This window comes from Trypanosoma melophagium (assembly GCF_022059095.1).
Source record: "Trypanosoma melophagium isolate St. Kilda chromosome Unknown ctg1segment0, whole genome shotgun sequence".
NCBI classification, from domain to species: domain Eukaryota; phylum Euglenozoa; class Kinetoplastea; order Trypanosomatida; family Trypanosomatidae; genus Trypanosoma; species Trypanosoma melophagium.
The window spans coordinates 137,948-152,904 of NW_027125132.1; the positions used below are offsets into that span (position 1 = coordinate 137,948).

At 39.2% G+C, this 14,957-nt stretch overlaps 6 protein-coding genes across 6 annotated transcripts; all 6 read left to right on the forward strand.

Annotated features, from left to right (window-relative positions):
- Window positions 1–1,248: 1,248 nt before the first annotated feature.
- LSM04_006419 (uncharacterized protein) lies at window positions 1,249–2,463 on the forward strand (the record flags this gene model as incomplete). The annotated part of the gene is made up of 1 exon (XM_067335185.1): window positions 1,249–2,463. One exon carries the CDS (start codon window positions 1,249–1,251, stop codon window positions 2,461–2,463), a length of 1,215 nt encoding a protein of 404 aa, XP_067195294.1.
- Window positions 2,464–3,082: 619 nt separating this feature from the next.
- On the forward strand, window positions 3,083–7,453 carry LSM04_004038 (uncharacterized protein; the record flags this gene model as incomplete). The annotated part of the gene is made up of 1 exon (XM_067335186.1): window positions 3,083–7,453. The coding sequence occupies one exon, from the start codon at window positions 3,083–3,085 to the stop codon at window positions 7,451–7,453; it is 4,371 nt and encodes a 1,456-aa protein (XP_067195151.1).
- A 503-nt stretch (window positions 7,454–7,956) lies between these two features.
- LSM04_005973 (DnaJ domain) lies at window positions 7,957–9,033 on the forward strand (the record flags this gene model as incomplete). The annotated part of the gene is made up of 1 exon (XM_067335187.1): window positions 7,957–9,033. One exon carries the CDS (start codon window positions 7,957–7,959, stop codon window positions 9,031–9,033), a length of 1,077 nt encoding a protein of 358 aa, XP_067195267.1.
- A 441-nt stretch (window positions 9,034–9,474) lies between these two features.
- Window positions 9,475–11,556, forward strand: LSM04_005109 (uncharacterized protein; the record flags this gene model as incomplete). The annotated part of the gene is made up of 1 exon (XM_067335190.1): window positions 9,475–11,556. One exon carries the CDS (start codon window positions 9,475–9,477, stop codon window positions 11,554–11,556), a length of 2,082 nt encoding a protein of 693 aa, XP_067195203.1.
- Window positions 11,557–12,380: 824 nt separating this feature from the next.
- On the forward strand, window positions 12,381–13,274 carry LSM04_004094 (Rieske [2Fe-2S] iron-sulfur domain; the record flags this gene model as incomplete). The annotated part of the gene is made up of 1 exon (XM_067335191.1): window positions 12,381–13,274. The coding sequence occupies one exon, from the start codon at window positions 12,381–12,383 to the stop codon at window positions 13,272–13,274; it is 894 nt and encodes a 297-aa protein (XP_067195152.1).
- Window positions 13,275–14,245: 971 nt separating this feature from the next.
- Window positions 14,246–14,929, forward strand: LSM04_005660 (uncharacterized protein; the record flags this gene model as incomplete). The annotated part of the gene is made up of 1 exon (XM_067335192.1): window positions 14,246–14,929. The coding sequence occupies one exon, from the start codon at window positions 14,246–14,248 to the stop codon at window positions 14,927–14,929; it is 684 nt and encodes a 227-aa protein (XP_067195232.1).
- Between the last annotated feature and the right edge of the window lie 28 nt (window positions 14,930–14,957).

Genomic DNA, 14,957 nt, shown 5'->3' on the forward strand with positions numbered 1-14,957 from the left:
TATTTCAATTACAGTTGTTGAGAAAAAAAGAACTCATAATATTGAATAATTTAGTTGCCTTTTTTCTCTTGTTCTCCAGAAACACACACACCTAGAGTATGTTCTACTTTGCCTTTTTTTCTTTTCTGTTATATATGATACCTCTCACCCTATTCAGATATCTTTACTTTTGCTTTTCCGTGTGGCATGATGATATTGCTGAAGAAGTCTCTTTTGGATTCTCGGACCCCTTTTCTTTATATAATTTTATTTCCCTTTATTACAGTGTATATTATTGTTGTTATTAGGTTTTTAAAAGTGATCACCAAGTTACTTTTGTGGCTTTGGCGTCTACAAAACTGCGGCTAAAGAAGGTCTGTTGCGCATTGATAGGAAGGAAAGCAATAATGCTCACAACAGTACATAACACACAAAGGTAATTATTTTGTGTGTTGATGGAGTTTGGCGAATTGAAATCTTCAGATTATAAACCAATAATGAAGGGTTTTAAATGTTCAAGTGATAATTTTGGCAGTGAAACAACTATACCTCTAGTGTGCACACTTACAAACTCCCAATCATCGTTAATTATTACCAGCGAGAGGTGGAAACACAATCAAAACAGATAATCAAAAGAAACTTATTCTACATATTCTATAAGTGAATATGTATTGAAAAGTCAATAGAAAGAAAGAGAGGGAGAGGGGGCAGCCACACATAGGAAAACATAAATAAATAGATAAATAATATATATATATATATATATATATATAAGGACCTTGTAATTAATTTGATTTCCCCTTTCTTGATACTGTGTTTATTCTTAAAATCTAAGATGTTGATGAAGTAAAGGAGCGTCGTTTCTTTATCTATCTTTCTATACATAAAAGGGATGTTTACTTTTCTTTTTTACACGATACATTTCTATGATGTAAGTTTATTGTGAAAATACATTACTCTTGCGAAGGTAGAACTAATTTTTGGAATATCTTTTTTTCTTTCTTTTTAACTATATCTACTCCTATTCTCACATTTTCCCTTTCAATTTGCGTTATATAACCACCAGTAGGGAAAAGTGAGAGTGAGAGTGAGAGTGGAGGTAATAGGGCTTGGCAAAGGCGTGTAAACCAAAACAACAACACCAAACAAGAAAAAAAAAAGAAACATACGTGCACATACAGACAGAGATATACATTATATACATTACGCGTATACATAAAAACGAAAAATATATATTTATTTATATATATTTATAAATAAATTTATTCCATGTTGCTGCGTCGTCTGTCATCCACTCGCTCTTCTTCATCATCCGTAGTGGTGTCACTCACACTTCTCACCCGATGGTGTAGCACACATGCGGGAAATACACCAGGAAAGAAGGAGGATGCGAATAGCAACAGCAACAATAACAATAACAACAACAACGGTGAAAAGACAGCAGACAATACCGTTGGGGACTCTGCCCTCACACACTTAGAAACGGGAATGACAACAAAGGAAGGGTTTCTGCAGCCATCCGATGATGTTGTGTTGGAGTACGCACGGCATGCACTGCGGCGGGAGGGACGCGATAAACAACCCGAGGCCGTTGTGTGGCAGTGGGAGACAACACACCCACCCATCTTAGCACAGGGCAAACAGAACTTCTACGACTACACAGATGATATTCCAGCCCATGTGAAGCCGTTCTGGCATCACGAGTATTATCAGCAGCGGGAGTACTTTCGCCTGCAGCGGGAGAAGCGGCCATTAAAGGAACGTTTGAGAATATGGGGCGTGGTGTTACTATGTATAACGGCGGCTGGGGCCTTTCTCACATTCTTCCGTGTTTGGGTTGGACAGCCAAAGGAGATTCGTGAACTGCGGGAGGAGTTGCTGCAGCAAACATACGGTCGAGTGTTGGAGTTGGCGGCGGGTCACGGGCAAAACATCGGCGCCTATCCGTACGCCGTGCACGAAATTGTCATGTGCGACTCCAACGCCCAACAACTGCAGGCATTACGTTATCGTTTGCCCCGCACATCGTATCCAAAGTATGATGTGCGACGGGTACGTTCAGAGAATTTAGAAGTATTTGCCGATGGGGAGTTTGACTGCGTTGTGGATATGTTTGGGTTATGTCATTTGCATGATCCCGTTATGGCACTGCGGCAAATGCAGCGTGTGGTGAAGCCGAGTGGATTAATTCTTCTGCTTGAACACGGCAGCAGTCCATACCCGCCGGTGAATTGGTTCCTCGACTACTTTGAGCAGCGGCATAATGTGAACACGCATGGATGCAAGTGGAATTCACCCATTCGCGATTATTTGAAGGAATCACGGCTGGAAATTAAGGAATTGCGTAATATGCATTATGGAACAACGTACTATGTGGTGGCGTATCCGGAAGTTTTAGATGCATTTATGAATCGTGATGGAACAAAGGCAGCGGCGGCAGCAGCGGCTTCAGCTTCAGCACACGCGGCCACACAAGGGGCGTAAACTATATATATATATATATATATATAGTCTATGAGTGTGTGTGTATGTGTGGGGTTTTCTTTTTTTTCCTTTCTTTCTTCTTTACCTATAGTGATGAGAGGGGTTGAGAAAGGATGATGGTTATTATTATTATTATTATTATTATTATTATTTCCTTTTCTCTCAGTTTCCTGTTTTTTTTTTTCGTAAGAAAGTAAAGAAGAAGAAAAAGAAGAAAAACAGGAAGAAGAAGACAAATCACAACAACAAATAACAACAGCAGAAACAACAAAAACACGAAAAACAAGACGAAAAAAACTAAATACAAAAACAACAAAAAGAAAAAAATTTAAAGTCTCGTTGCACCACATTGTTATTAACGCCTTCTCTCTCTATGTGTGTGGGTGTGTGTACGTTACTTCGCGTGTTTGCCTCTGCAGGGATACTTTATGACGGTAAACAAAAGTGTAAATCGTCAGAAGGAATTACAAAAATAAATAAAAGTATGCAAAATACAAAACTGCATAATATTTTCTCTTTTATCTGTGACGATTATATATTTTTTTGTTCCCTTTTCCTTTCCCTCTTTATATATATTTCTATTATTGTTGTAATTTATTTTAAAGAAGAAGGACATATAATGGAGAGATCCCTAATGTATGAATGCTATAATCCTCGTCACTTGTTTCTGCCAGTGAGCTGTGTAAAACCACAAGTAAATTTTAAATCTCGCCAGACATTATGTGTGACTTGTTTTGTAAATCAATTTGAACACATCGCCACAAATAATGCCGTTCGGGCACTGCAGGATATGGTAGTTCTCTTACAAGATTGTTTTTCACCGTTTATGAATAAAACAACGACGCGATTGACGAGCAATGCTGCTGATGCTGGTTTAAATTATACACTAGAGCAAGAATCATTAATTCCACTCTGGCGTTCACTCTTATCTTTTCATGATCTGTTTCTGCAACTGGCGAAAAAGTTATGCGGGTCTGCTTCTCTACATCGTCATGTACCACTCTATAAAGCGACTCTATCCTTTTTTAATTTTCTCTTCACTTTACTTAAAGAGTCTACGGCGTTTGAGTTTCCCATCGATTGTGGGGCATTTTCTGAAAAGAGAAACCACCCAGATATGACAAACTGTAATAATAATAATAATAATAATAATAATAATAATAATAATAATAATAATAATAATAATAATAACAATGAAGATTGTGGTGAAGATATTTCAGAATCCCTTCATCTACTACTAACAGGATTAACCCGTTGTATCTGTGATGGGGTATTGAAAGGACTCACACAGGATGGAAAATCCCCTGCAGGTCTTCTTCTTCTTACAGACTTATCTGAGACAAGTCCTTTATTTCTACAGACACTTTCCGAACATTGCCTCTCTCACGTGTTTGCATTAGTAATGCCACTAAGAGATGCTTACAGAGTGGAACTTGCCTTATATCTACTACATCAAGTATTTGAATCCTGTACAGGACATCCAGCATGGTTAGAGCATTTGGCATCTGTGGTGGGATCTATTACGAACTGGACAAGACAAGAGTTTTGTTTTCTAGATTATCTCGCTTGGGCATTGGAGACATTTCGAGATGATGAACCTGTTGTTGTGAATGCACTGTTTCTTGCAAGATTTATTACAAATTATGAAACCACGAGAAAAGTGATATTAATAAGACAAAAAGAAGAAGGGAATTTATTTCCCTATATGCCATTAAAGCTTCTGCGTAATTTAACATTTCTTCTTTTACACCTTAACCCGGACGTTGTCGTTGCCGCAGCTGAAACCCTGCAGGAGATAATTGTGACAACCCAATCATTTAAGGATTGCCTTGATATTCCAGACTATATAATTGAATCACTTCGAACTACTTCCGTGGACTCCGCCGTGGCTTTAGTGCATTTACTTAACAAACTCCCAAGTGAGATGATTCCCGCCGGCCCAACACTTCGGGTTTTCTTTGAACTTTCTGCGGCGAGTCATACGGCCTTTGAGGAGGCGGTGAGGGGCCCACACTTCGTGGCCGCTCTCCGTGATCGCCTCACTAACGTTAATGAGGCGGCCCAGCAAATGGTGTGTAGTGCGCAGAATGGCCAATCTATTATTTCTCTGCATTGTTTTATTCTGCAGTTGCTTAGTTTGGAGCGGGCCTGCGGTGGGGAAAGACACGGGGCACGGGCTATTTTACCAGAAACACTTTCACTCTTGTCTAATACACTATTGCACCTTGTGGCGGAGGCCTGTGGTGGTGCTGGTGAGGCATTCATAGAGAATAATACTAATAGTATTGATAGTATTAATAATAATATTAATAGTGATAATAATAATAATAATAATAATAATAATAATAATAATAATAATAATAATAATAATAATCGGGAAGAAGAAGAAGGAAAAGGCGAAACAGAATTGGGGAATTGGCTTTTTGGGAATCGTCTCATGTCACTTCGTTATGAAACACTTCGTAGTCTTTCTTGTGCAGTGGCTTTTCTCCTTCCCTGTTGTCAGACGGCTCTTATGCATCTCGCTATTGAGATTCTCGCAGAGGTGTTGCGGCAGTGTTTAAACTGGAGTTCCATACATGTAGATGATGGTTGTATTGGAACAGACAGAACTGCTGCGGATGCGTTACTTGTACTTGCGGCTATTGTGCTAGATCACGTTATTGGTGAAGCAAGTGCAAAGAATATGACAGATGGATTGCTTAAACGACAAGTGTATTTTTTACTTCATAATGATCTTTTTACGATCTTACTTCGCGTTCCAAGTGATTCTAATACACTAAGAGCACAGATGGTGTATAACTTTATGCGAATCACAGAGGCGAATCGTGTGAGTAAGGATGATTTAGTCTTACCAGATGCATTTGTTTTAGACGACACCACCTCACCACAGTTATTATTAGAGAAATCGTTCTATCGTTATCCTCATTGGGCCGCTTCTCTATTGCTTGCACTGGCAATGACAGATTGTCCACAACCAGTATCTGTGGAAATGTTAGACGATTTCATTCTTAGACAAATGGTGTTACTTCCGTGGTTTTCAGATGAGACAACACATCAATGGGGACAACACTATACAGATAAGAGAGAAGGTAATAACTACAATAATAATAATAATAATAATAATAATAATAATAATAATAATAATAATAATAATAATAATAATGAGATTCAAATAGGCGATGAGGATTGTGCTATTGCTGCTCTTAGCGTATTAAAAACATGTGCTGCTTATTTTAAATGGATAGGTGAATTACCCAAAGTAGATATTATTCAATTGGATTCTTGCTCTACCACAAATAGAGTATGTACTGTACCACAGGAGTATCATTCTCTATTTTTTAAACTTTTTAATTCAGTCCAATCTTCCTGGATAGATGCATTGGGTTTGTCCGGATGGGGGAACGTACTACTATCTATTATGGTTTCATCTTGTATTATTTATATGGAAAGCAGCGAAAATAACCCACACTTGAAGGGGGCATATGAGTATGTTTTTTCAAATAATGACTATCAACAGAGTAATGATCAACGCACGACTCTCGCACGGCTTGTGGTAATTCATACCCCCAAGTGTGGTTTATTTCTTCTGCACCTTTTCGTGACCGCACGAAAAATGGTGGCTTTGAATTTCCCATTTAGCTGTCGTCTCCTTTCCTTCTTGTGTTATTGTGTTTCTCTCTCTGTCTGTATGGAAAAAGAATCCTCTTCCTCCTCTTCCTTTGTCATCATCGCTGCCGAAAGTTTTATTCGCCCGCTGCTGGAACAACACGTAACGCCGTTCTTATTATATAGAGAGACACCCACACTCTCAGCATATGTGGCACGTTTGGTGTGTTTAACACTAGGGCGATTGCCTATTCATATAGCGAGTTGCTGTGATCACACGCTATTTAAATGGGCACTGCAGTATGTTCATCAGCCAGAGACGTGTGTGTATGCGTGGCAGGTAATACTTTTACTGCTGGAACGTACACACGGAAGTGAGTTTGCCTTGCGACACGAATCCCAACTTGAGGCGAAATTACAAATGGATGAATCTCTTCATTCGATACCACTATCATTATCATCATCAATATCAATATCATTATCATCATCTGCTATGGTGGCTGTAGTCTCAACACTTCGCTGGATGGTGGAGGCGGCTATGCGACGCCGTGGTGTACGTCGGCCATTTCCGCTTCTCTCTACACCAATAAGTAAATGGAATTTGTGTAAAATACCGTCGCCAACACTGCGGGCATTTATTATAACAGCCGTAGAACAACACACACGGGAAATTATACCAGATGCACAACTTGTAGAAGCGGCACCAATGCTCCTGGCGTGGGTGAATGAATTGTTTGCCCAACAACACACCACTGTGGTTGCCGCACGGTTATTATATACATTGATACAACACACCCCACAACTCTCCGCTTCGTTAGAGGCGTTGGGATTATTTCTACAGTTAACAGCGAATTGCTCAAATAATACACAGGCAAGATCTCATCAACACAATATTAATACTGTGGCGGAGCGGGCGTGGGTATTTGCGGCATTTGTTTCTGCGTGGCCGCCGTGGGCCCATGCGGCTGGTCTCAAAGCGGCAGTGGAGGAATTTCTCACTAACATTGAACCACCGTCAATATCAATATCAACATTATCATCAACATTGCGAGATAATCGTGGAGTGAAAAGGACACGTGAGGAGGAGAATTGTACAACACACAATCACACTAATACTACTATTAATACTACTATTAATACTAATACTAATGTTGTCGGTTTACGGCAGGAGAGAAATGTACGGCAGGCGGTGCAGGCACTTGTGGAGGCGTGTGAAGATCAATGTGAAGAACACGGTGAGTTTCCCTTGAGTCGTGCGAGGGATTTCTTTCTTCGTAGTGAGAAGAGAGAAAACGATATGTTTGATGTGGCGGAGGAGGGGACATGTCCAGTTGTTTTTGCGTTAGTTCACGATGACTGCGAGTTATTTCTTCCATGCTAAATGGGTACTGTTTTCAGATGATGTTATCTTATTGTCATTATTATTATTATTATTATTATTATTATTCTTTACGGGCTGGTTTTTTCTTTAAAGCCATTATTTTTATTTTATTTTTAATGTCTCTTTGTCGCTCTTCTGCGAGGGTCAATCACAGCTGCAGAAGGGGGGAAACACATACACAGATATAAAGGATTCATGGGGGGTTGTATTTTATTGTTATTATTATTTTCTACTATTGTTATTAACTATTATTATTATTATTATTATTATTATTATTATTATTATTGTTAATAGCGTTATGATTGAATTAATTAATTCGTTTTTGTTTCTCTTCATTTTCTTTTTCTCAGGTGGACTGACAGAACTGAGCGGCTTCCATCCTTCTACAAGGGGAAAAAACAAAAAACAAAACATCGAGTTAAAGTAGTAAGAAGAAATAATAAAAGTTACAAAAAGAAAGAAAGAACAGCAAAAAAGGGAGTAATATATATATATTAGTAGTGATGGATATTTTACAAGTGCAATGGATTCTTGAGAACAAGGACAATTATTACGATGTCCTCAAATTAACAAAGACTGCAAGTGAAGCCCAGATCCGCCGAAGCTACTATAAACTTGCTGTTCAACTTCATCCAGATAAGAATTCAGGTAATACAGAGGCAGCGGATGCATTTCGTGTGGTTGCGAATGCATATAATGTTTTAATGGATAAAGATAAACGCAGGGCTTACGATTACAGCGGTGTTGAGGGAGTCTCTAGATTAGAAACTTTACAATCACTCTCCATATATGATGTTGCTGCCGCGTTTTTTCAACTCTTTGCTTCTATAATATTATGCGCAGTGGCACGACAGACACAAAGTATAGAATTAGTGCTTGAACGTTACCCGTGGACAGAGCAATTTATACAGAAAACTGAAACCGATGAATTCGCCATACGCCAACGATCTAAACGGGCGATTTTAAGGCGTACAGTACGGAGACGTTTTGCGTTTCTTTTACTTTTTCTCTTTTCTCTTATTGTGGGCCATGAGGTGTTACAACAGTGGTTTCATAAAAATACAGAAGAGAAACTACCGTGGACTTCATATCAACATTTACGCCGTACAAATACAAAGGATGCGGGTGCTACATTTCTGTGTGATCCAAGCAGCGTAAACGTAGATAATAATAATAATAATAATAATATTAGTAATAATGATAATGATATTAATAATATTGGTGGAACAAGAGGGGTAGAGAGAAGAAGAAACAACAACAACAACAACAACAACACATCAGGTGTTCTTGTTTGGCGTCCCACGAGTGTAAGTGATGAACACGCGAGATATTTGTGTAGACTTTGGGTGCAGGAGATGTGTCCTCTCCAGCGGCAACTCGCGTGGGCCTCACGTGAACGCTACGAACCCACCGCCACACTTCGTGTACATCGAAAGTTAAAGGCATTGCCGAGTCCGAATAGAGCCGCAAAGCACAAGTGGGCATTTAAGAAATGGCGGCCGCGGTTTATGGAGTCGTTTTCGGTAAAATCACCGGAGGAGTTGTTTGTGGTTTCACCCTTGTGTGAGGCCTTTGGGTAAAGAGGTATTATTAATATTGGCCACTGTTGTTGGCGTAGGTGTGTGTGTTTATATATATATATATATATATGTGGGGTTGTGTTGAAAGATTGGGAATGAAAGTGAAGAGTGTTTGATCATTACAGGGAGAAATGAATGAAGGAAAGATTGAAAGATTGATTGATATAAATTGCGTGTCAATATTGCCATTATTCTCCCATAATAATACCCCCTTTTGGTTCATCCAATAGGATGACACATCTATCCATCTATGGATCTCTTTCTATCTATCAATCTATATATATATATATATATATATATATATATATATCTGTATTGAATGGGTTTATTAATATTCATGCATGTGAACCCTCCTAACAAATTTTTTTCCTCCCTCCCTCTCTCACACACTCTCATATACACACAGTACGAACATTATATATATAGTGTGGTGTACATTAGATGCATGGCGGGGTGAAGGGAATTATGCGGACACCGTGGGAGTCTGCCGTTAACGCCGCACTTCTGCTGCTCTCAACTGCACGCCAACAGGATGCCGCACACATTCATCAAACCGTACATCAATGTATGTGTATTTGCTTAATACACCACAGATCAGCAGATGCGCTGCGTGTGCATGAAGTATTTAGTCGCTCCGGTCATACCGTTCCCCCACACCAGAAACAACAACAAGAGCAACATTATTATTATTATCAATATCATCGTATGCGGTTTTGCCCACAGATGTTAAGTATGGAGAACTTGCAGTCTCTTTCTCTAGATGAACTGGCGTTAGTGGCATTACAACAACAACCCCATCGTGCACATCAAAGTATGGTGGTGGCCCAAATGATTGCGGCGGAGGATAATGACAATGAAGGAGATGACTACAGTCTTATTTGGGGAATGCAGAAACCATTAGAACGGGAAAGTGTTATGAACTTTCCAACATCATCAACTGTGATTTCTTCTTCTTTAGTATCATTAACTTCCAATAAACAGAGGCAATCACAACAACAAGAAAAAAAGGGAGATATGCGCGGTGAATCTTCTGTTAATATAGCTTCTACAGAGACATTCTGTGTTCTCAATCCAGGGTTTACTAAAATAACGGAGGTGGAACAATTTCGTATTATGCTTCAGCAGAATATGCAACTTCTCCATATAACACATCAATTAAAACAAAGTTTAGGATTGCATTATCTTCTTTCACAGATGCACCACATTGTAGATAATAAGAGCCTTTCCTCTCAGGTGGAAATTAGTCCGCTTGTTCGTATTGGACGAACTGTGTTAAACCATCCATTTATTTTTTCAACACCATCTACTGAGGAGGCTCGAAAGCGATTACTTTTTGAGGAATTGGGTAGCATTACATTTAATAAAACACTAAGTGAAGTACAACGAACAAAACTAATGGCAATTGAGAGTTTTGTAGACCCTTTAAAATCACTCTGTAAAGAACCGTTGAAGTTTATGCATTTATTAGCTGTATCATGGGATGAACTCTTTATACGGCGCGTTGCCTTTTCATTAGTTTTACCAAAAGAAGCTCATAATGTACTTCCTCCTAGTCGTAGAACAAAAAATAGTTCTCGTATGAAAAGTAATAGTATTAGTATTGATACTAGTATTAATAGTAATAATAGTGGGGCTAACGGGAAAAGGGAACAACTAGTGGAAGATGATTCTACTTTATCGACATGGACTGATTCATCCTGTGAACTCTTTGGTTCATCGACAAATATACATAATCCATGTGAACGTGTAGAAATGCTTATTAGACGAAGAATTCATTATAATATAGTAGTGCCTGATACATCTTTTCTTTTACATAATTTTAATCAATTACTGCAATTGGCAAAACATCGAGAAATTGTGATTCCACATTCGGTCTTATTGGATGTTGTGTATTCCGCATTAGACGATCAAGGACCTCGTCGTTTTAATTCACGTCGTGTATTACAATCTCTCATGTATGCGACGACGAGTAAAAATACCGCACGAGAGTGGAAGAATGCCGTAAATCCTTATTCCATTCCCATGAAGAGAGGTCAAGGTGGTGTGACACTTTTAGGATTACAGGACGAATTGACTCTCCTTGAGGAAAGTCATGAACGTTTCTTTTTAGCCGATACTTTTTCTCAACAGGAGCCCAATACAATTACTGTTAATAGTACAAGTATTGGAACTGTACTTGTGGCAAAACAGTTGGAAAAGTTTGTGGTGCCACAAAACAGTCGAACTTCTCGTCAACATCTTTCCGTAGTTCACACAAGTGAAGTGGATCACCTTGTCGCAGGTGTCATTGCATCCATGAGTAGCAACGATAACTGTAAAGACAATAACAAGATGAAGAATAGTTATGGTGTTAACGATAATGCTGCTGCTTACACTTCTGGGAAACTAGAACCACTGTTTAAATCACGCTCGCGTTCCTTTTGGGCTCGTATGCCTGTTGTATTGGCGACGACAAACGATGAAACACGAAGAGCAGCTTTTATGGTTGGTTTGTCTATGTTCCCACCTGTAAGTGTTGCGTAGTGAACAATGTTGAGAGTACATCTCTTCTTATTCTTGTTATTATTCTTTGTTTATTATTATCATTATTATCATTATTATTATTATTATTATTATTATTATTATTATTATTATTATTATTATTATTATTATTATTATTATTATTATTATTATTATTATTATTATTATTATTATTATTATTATTATTATTATTATTATTATTATTATTATTATTATTATTATTATTATTATTATTATTATTATTTATTTTTTTTTATCTTTCATTTCGCTATTCGGAGGATGTTGTTGAATGTATAGAAAGTGAGATATCAATATATATATATATATATATATATATATATATATATATATATATATATATATATATATATATATAATATTCTTTTGTTTTGAATCAGTTTTACATATATTGATTATATGTTAATATGTTTATTTGTGTATTTTTTATTGTTTTCCTATTTGCGTGAGTTTGTTGCTGAATATATACATTTCCTTAGAAAAAAAAAGATATTGTTCGTTGTAGTCATGTGGATTGTCTTTGGTTTACTTTACCAGTCATATCATGTCAAGTTTCCTTCCTCTTGTTTTCCATTTATTCCCTTTTCACACTCTTTCTTTTTATCTCTTTCTTTTTCTATTGAAAAAAAAAAAACAAAAAGAGCATATTTCGGCGTCACGTGAGAGACCCTCCTCTGGATAGTCAGTTAGTCATACGCTCTCTTGCGCACACGTACCCAGATAAAAAACTATATAAGCAAAGAGAATAAAAATATCTATATATATAAAGAAAAGAAAGAGAGTGGAAGAGAATATTACACATAACACATATGCTTCGTCGTTCATGCGTCTTTGCCGTGCAGCGAACACGCGTCAACCGTGTTTCGCTGGTCTTCAAGCAGCTGGAGGGCACCAACCCGCTGACGGTGAAGGACAAGCCGGTGCGCTCGTGGTCGGATGAGTTCATGAAGCCGCCGGTCTCGAAGGACATGGAGGCCAAATACGGGCAGTACGCCAAGTACTCCGACCCCGCCCTCTGCACCGTCGACACCTCTGAGGAGGTCGTGCTGAACACGTACCCCGACGGGGCCCCGCAGGGCCGCATTGAGGCCACCGCCGGTGTGGCGCTGAAGGACTACGATGCCTCCATGTGGGATGAGGATTTCTTCCGCAAGCACATCTTGAAGCCGAAGCTCCCGGAGGAGTTGGAGGACCGCGCCCGTGTGACCGACTACGCCCTCAACTCGGCTCTTCTCGGATTCGTTATTCTCATGGCCCGCTATGCGGTGCTGCCGCTCTGGTACGTTGGACAGCCCGCCCTGTCGATGGTGGGGCAGATGAACGTGGAGGCGGAGGTGGGCCATCTAGAGGAGCGGGAGTGCAAGACCGTCGTGTGGCGTGGAAAGCCGGTGTTTGTGTACCGCCGCAGTGATCGCCAAATGAAGGAGATTGCAGAGACACCGCTCTCCGCTCTCAAACACCCAGAAACAGATGAGGTGCGCTTCCCGGATCAACGGGAGAAGGCGGTGGTGATTGCCATTTGCACACATTTAGGATGTGTGCCCATTCCAAATGAGGGACTCTTCGGTGGATTCTTCTGCCCATGCCATGGCAGTCACTATGACGCCTCTGGTCGTATTCGTCAGGGACCTGCACCACTTAATCTTGAGGTGCCCCCGTACAAGTGGATTGATGAGAACACAATCTATCTAGGAAAGTTGTAAATACACTTGTGTATGGATGTTATTAGGGGATGGGGATTTTTTGGGGGGATGATGTGAGTAGAGGAGTTCTTCTTCTTTAGACTGTTTCATTATAATGAAAATAGTCTGAATAGAAGACAACGTAAAGGCGCATGTTTGCAGTGTGTGTCTGTGTATGTGAGGTGAGGTGTGTGGAGGATGTGTATTGTTGTGTTAGTTAGTGAGAAGAAGAGAAGAAGAAAAAGGTTAGGGTGGTTGAGGTCTAGAGAGGTAAATAAAAAGAGAAAGAGAGTGCCAGAGTAAAGGAAAAAGGAGGAAAAAAAAAGAATGAGTCGGCTCACAGTGAATGATGGAGATAAAAGGGATAGTCCTAGAACATATCAACAGGATAAGGGATAAATATAGAAGAAAAAAAAGACGAAAAAAAAAAAATATATACCCCTGTGAACATACGACAGAGGATAAACCAAAAATAACAATGAAAGGGGATGGGTTTGGTGGCTGGATAGGTACACATTTATCCGAACACGTAAACTCTTTTATAATGCCGCACGTAGTGTTTTGGTTTTTTTCTTCCTCCTCATCACTCTTTTCCTCTTTAATGCCAATTTAGCAATTTAGCAACGTACCAAGTCGCTGAGACGCGAGAGAGAAGCGTAAATTTTGAAGAATTGAGGGGTGGACGGGTGGGAGAGCAATGTATACATCTGTGTTTATGTTCCTATTTTATATTCTAATGATTTTTATATGCTCTAAACAAATACCTTCCTCTTTCTTATTTTTTCTTTTATTTTTTTATATACATTATAGGAATATAGTAGAGGCAGTGAAACCATTCTCTGCTACAGGTGATGCGCTTAGCTCATTGCTGAATTGCGTGTTTTTTTTTTTCGTTTTCCTTTGTTATATATATATATATATATATATATATATATATTTTTAATCCGTCGACTTTATCCAACTGCTGTTCATTCACTCATTCATTTCTTTTAATGGCGAGTATTCCAATTGCGGGAGTCAAGCGTCGGAGGGAGGAATCGTATGCCTACGAAAGGGCCGTCATACTTCGCGTCTCTGCAGGATCGGCAAGACACAAATTGTCCATTTCAACAGAAAGAACAAGTGTGGAAAGAACATCTCTTACAACTGCTGGATGTTCGCTTTCATGCAAGAGTGAAGGACGAATTTCATATGTGAACCCTATTTGGTCAGGGTGTTGGGAGGACGCAGGTCGTGGATTAACAGATGTATCTCTTGCCACACAAAAACAAACCCATCAACTTCTTGAGGTATCTAATATGTGTTGTTTAAGTAACGAAGATGTAATGCCTATGTTAGAACGTCGAGTTGAAGTGAGTGTCTCTCGAGGTGATACAGGCAAACAGCATCGTTTTTTCTTCTTAGTGCCACCACCGAGTTCATCGTGTCTTGGTGCTGATGCAGGTGGCGAAATTCATAAACTTGACCGAACTGAATACTGTGATGCAGTTGTCCGTGAATTGCTTAGACAAGTGGCTGTAGAAACCGCAGTTCCCGTTGGAGATGCGTGGGGTGTTATTTATCACGGTAAAAATGTGCAATCACAGGCTGGTGTGGAAATGCTTATATCAGCATTATTTACTGAGTCGTGTCAGCGAATCCCCCTTGCTGTTTTTCCTCTTTTAAAGGCAACATGAGTAAAAACATCTTTTTGTTTTTAATTCC